Raw genomic sequence first — 5,000 nt, 5'->3', positions numbered from 1 at the left:
CCGTCAGCGGCAGATTGACCATGTGTATAAAAACCTTAGCAAGAGCGTAGGATATGACCTAGTCCTCACGTACGAGCGCTGGAGCCTCGATCTTAGCCAGGAGGCCAAGGATGAAATTCAGCAGCTGGGACTGGATAAGGCCCCAGGAGACCTCTCTCACCGGCCTACAAAAACAGCATCTCAGATATCAGTTGTATCTGACAACCAAATGTATACGCCATGTCTCATACGTGGAAAGATGTAATATAAAAGATTTACCACAGGATTCGAAGACCCAATATTGATTTTTAAAGGCTGGTGATAGTACTAGCAATAAAAGATGAAGTAAGGTAAATTTTATTTTAGATGATTGTACTATAATATCGCATTTTGAGTTTTGATATCTCAATATTTGTTATATGAATTAGTGCCTATATCTCACATGTGAGATAATTATTGAGAGGCAACATTGTAGGTTAAGTTTCGATTTTTGATGCTTGATTTCGTTATGATTGATTGAGAATTGCATATATCATATACATAGTAATTGTAATGCTATGCCAAGCTCTTGTTATCTTCTCACTACTGACAAGAAGAAACCTTTGTTTTTTTTGTATACTTAAGCTAAGACACCCAATGTCAGAAACTGGTACCTAAATATTTTTATCCATAATCCTAAGATAGTCTTTTGTTTGATGAAGAAAGAGCGTTTTATGACCCAGATCATATATACCAGAGAAAGGAGCTTGTCCTTATCCAGAAGACCAAGGCTGAAATCCATTAACTGGGCTTGGAAAAGTCCCCATGGGTAAAGAAAGTGACTGTAGAAAATTATGGAAAAAGGTATTTTGATTTCAAGTTGAATACAGATGTAGTTGAACTATTGTATTGATGTATTATCCTTTAATACATTATAAATGGAATACGCTGTATACACTACATGAATAAAAAAAAAAAATATATATATATATAGTTATGGAGATTAAAATGTTTGATCATAAAAACTAAGTTTCCCTGCCCTCCGAGTTCTCACCATGCCCAGCTAGGGGACCACAGAACTACAACGATGGCATGACATCAGAAGTGATGTTTTCAGGAAGACAAAAATTGATAGATATGTGAATCATCACTTACCATAAGTAATAACCACAACCATTATCAGCATGAATTCAGTCTAAGATCAAAATAGGATATATTAGATTATGGTGTAAAAATCACTTGACAGATACCATCATATCTTTAAAACATTATCGCAAGACATCTAGTAAAAATCAAACCGGGAAATCCTCTTAAGTGGCGCCGAAACGTATTTTTTTTATTGTTGTTTATCATCTCGACGCAACATGCAGTCTGCCTTGGAAGATAAAGCAGCCAAAGGGTATATATAAGCGACATTACTATCAGATTATGGCTACACATGGAAGACTCTAAACAACCATGGCAGGTATTAAGTGAACTGAGGGACTTTTAAAATAGCTTAGCTAAGCAGGTTTCCGTGATACAAAATGGATTGTATTTTTCCTGACAATAATTAAGGAGTCTTTGGACAAAAACAAACGACAAAATCTGGTATGAATATTCAATGAGTCAGACGAATAATTGTCTATTACAATCATTAGCCCAAAGCCCTGATGGTCATTGCCTTTTGAGTAATACCACGTATTTATGTATTTTAGGGTAAATGGAAAAAATAACATTTGTTTCAATCATTCTTGGGTCATATGAAACGAATGTATGTTGGGAAACAATATACATCTATGTATTCTCTATACATAGAAGATAGTGTACTATATGAATTTTATACTTTGTCAAAATTGTATAAGTTTAAGTATAACATCAGTCATAATATCAACTTAGCTGCACAGAACACTAAATTTACTATTTCAAAAATATCATCATATTAGACTAAACTAGAGCTGATGTCATTTTGTATCAAATTTCTCACCCAGGTAATAAGAAGAAAAAGAATCAACTCAGAGATGGAGAAGCTGCCTATCTGATTAACCAAAGTTCCAAAACGTGTTTGGGTGTCACAGGCGGATCAAACCCTGACGATGCAGTGGTGTCGATGATGACTTGTGTTAACAGTCAGAAGCAACAGTGGATCAAAGCGGGTGGTCAGTGGCTATGGGGAGGAAACAAGTGTTATTGTCTAGTGCCTATTGACGGGACAAACAATGTAGGTCTTGGTGACGCAAACTCTTCCAAAGCTTCTTGGGTCTATGATGAAGCCGAGAGGATGACGTTGGGATCGGATACTCTGGATGTACCATGGCAAGAACCTAGGATGAATGTTATATTGTCTCCTCAAAATAATGATTTAAACCAGAAGTGGTGGATTGAAGCTGAAGCTGCGAACTTAGAACCAGAATTCCTTATCAACCAGAGTAGCAATACATGCATTGGCGTAAGAAGTGGCTCAGGTCCAAGTGATGCTATTGTAGGAATGATGAAGAACAGTGGAAGAAAAGAGCAGCAATGGTTTCCTGTTGATAATTCTTGGCAATGGGGAAGGAATCGCGCTTATTGCCTCTCTCCCGACTACAACACACGGTCTGTGAAACTGGAGGAAACTGCCAGTTCTACTGCATCTTGGTACATGGATGATGCAGAAAGATTTAGGATTGGCATTGATGCGTTGGATGTGCCACGGCCAAAGCCTAGGACAAAAGTAATCTTGTACTACCCTAATGATGGACTTCACCAAAAATGGTGGAAGTTTTCTGACTTGAAGGCAAATTTAGAGGGAGCCAAACCGGCTGTCTATCCATTCTCTGGCAGTGATGAGACCACATACAAGGAGGAATTAACTCGTGGACTCTTGAATGAGTTAAGTTCAAAGTCAGAACCTCTTCTATATCCTCGAGACGTGGCTACTTTTCCTGGCACAGTTGACTCCAACACAACAAGAGTCTCAAAGAAGGTGACTCTAGATCTTTCTGTCCTTGGACAGAACAGAGATTTCCGAATGACAGTTCCTCAAGACTGGCAGGCCACTGATCTGTACCTAGCAGAGGGAGACATCTGTCAAGTTATTCTGCCAGAGACTTTATCAGAAGCACAAGCACTTCAGATCACCGTCCGCATCGGTGCACATGTTGACTGGCTTCAACCTAATTCACCAAATGTTGCTAATAAAAGCTTTACACGCATGCCCATAGTGTCTGAAGCTTTTGATGTCAAGCCAGGCGTAAATGAGATCCGGAGTCAATATGGAGGTAACCTCATATTCGTATTCAGTGAAGGAGAAAATTTTACAGTTGATGTTGATGTTGAGAACGTGGTCGAGGCGCCATATTATCGATTTGGACAGACATCGAACGCAGAATGGGAAATTGTCAAAATGAGAGATGCACCCCATGCTGTACTTGAAACAGATAAATGTGTGGTTGTTGTTGCCACAGGAGATGCAAGAAAATTAACCAGTCCTGAAGAACTGATGTCACGTTATGATGAAATTATTGGAATGTTAAATTATGCTGCAGGATTTGATGAGTCTGAAGATCCACCACGTGGCAAATTTTGGCTGGTGAATGATGCTCAAATCACAGCTGGATCAGCCCATGCTGGTTTTCCAGCTATGTTTTGGCGTATATACTACAATATGGCTGATGACAGAACTCCCTATAACTGGGTAAGCTGGCATGAACTTGGGCATAACTACCAACAAGGACCATACTGGTCAAGAGCTTATGGTGTTGAATCAACAGTTAATTTATTTTCACTGTATATCCAGGAGAAGCTTTTTGATGAAGATAGACTGGAAGAACAGAACAGCTATGTCACAGCAGCTGATAAAGTGGACAATGGTATGACCTTCGATGAAGGAGACGTGTGGGATCAGTTAGTATTCCTGATGGAGATCAAGCATGCCTTCCCAATGGGTTGGGAAATATTCCGTCAGCTTAATCGTGCGACTCGAGCTCTTTCTGACGACGAAGCCAAGTACCTGACACAAGACCGTCAGCGGCAGATTGACCATGTGTATAAAAACCTTAGCAAGAGCGTAGGATATGACCTAGTCCTCACGTACGAGCGCTGGAGCCTCGATCTTAGCCAGGAGGCCAAGGATGAAATTCAGCAGCTGGGACTGGATAAGGCCCCAGGAGACCTCTCTCACCGGCCTACAAAAACAGCATCTCAGATATCAGTTGTATCTGACAATCAAATGTATACGCCATGTCTCATACGTGGAAAGATGTAATATAAAAGATTTATTACAGGATCCAAAGACCTAGGATTGATATTTTGAAGGCTGGTGGAATATGGCAAATTTAAATTTTGATGGTTGTATTATGATATCAAATTCAATGTTCTAATATAATGATATTAGTTTTATGAATTGGTGTGACTAAGTTTTGATTTCTGATAATGTTTGATTTCGTTATGATTGATTGTATATCATAGCCTATACATAGTAATTGTATTGCTATTACATAGTGTGCCAGGCTCTTGTTATCTTCTCACTACTGAATAGATGAAACCTTTGTAACAAATGTTTGTTAGACACAAATCAATATGTACAAATGATTCAGATAAATGATAAACGTGACTTAGAATATTATTGACTCTCACAACTTAGAGCATATTTAGAATTTTCCCCTGATAGCTTTAGAATAAAAATGGTTGTTATTAGTGCACCTTACTTTACTTGCCCCCCCCCCCCAAAAAAAAAAAAAGTAAATAGATAAAAAAGGAAGAAAATGAAAAGTCTCCAGTCATAACTGCACTATTCTACGAATAGTACTTTATTAACCTAACTTGTCTTTTGGACTGACCCATATTTTGGTCACGAATTTCTCATTAGAGGCACGGTTTTGATTTAAAACGATAAAATAAGGATCATGAAGTACTTCTAGTTTGCCATCATGCAGTAATTGAACAAATGGAATAGATGTACAAATCATTAAAACAAGAAAACTAAAATTCTGAAAGATATCCATGAACCTGATCAGAGGACTTCAGATTATATTAAGCAATAACGTTTCATTTTAATTTTATGAAGCACATTATGCAGTATA

At 38.2% G+C, this 5,000-nt stretch overlaps 2 protein-coding genes across 2 annotated transcripts in view; both read left to right on the top strand.

Moving 5' to 3' along the window:
- The window catches only part of LOC122243948 (uncharacterized), a 3,379-nt gene extending 2,396 nt beyond the window's left edge, over positions 1 to 983 (top strand). Inside the window, exon 2 of the mRNA XM_043001708.2 lies at positions 1 to 983. This exon is cut by the window's left edge and continues 2,008 nt beyond it. Coding sequence (XP_042857642.2) covers positions 1 to 244 — 244 coding nt within the window. The 3' untranslated portion in view covers positions 245 to 983.
- A 366-nt stretch (positions 984 to 1,349) lies between these two features.
- Positions 1,350 to 4,617, top strand: LOC122243947 (uncharacterized). Its single transcript, XM_043001707.2, has 2 exons — positions 1,350 to 1,423; positions 1,929 to 4,617. Exons 1-2 carry the CDS (start codon positions 1,417 to 1,419, stop codon positions 4,181 to 4,183), a joined length of 2,262 nt encoding a protein of 753 aa, XP_042857641.2. The 5' UTR covers positions 1,350 to 1,416; the 3' UTR covers positions 4,184 to 4,617.
- Positions 4,618 to 5,000: the final 383 nt, after the last annotated feature.

Source organism: Penaeus japonicus, unplaced genomic scaffold, assembly GCF_977035675.1.
Source record: "Penaeus japonicus unplaced genomic scaffold, GWHDUDI00000001_assembly GWHDUDI00000015, whole genome shotgun sequence".
Classification (NCBI taxonomy): domain Eukaryota; kingdom Metazoa; phylum Arthropoda; class Malacostraca; order Decapoda; family Penaeidae; genus Penaeus; species Penaeus japonicus.
This window is presented reverse-complemented; position numbering and strand designations above follow the sequence as displayed.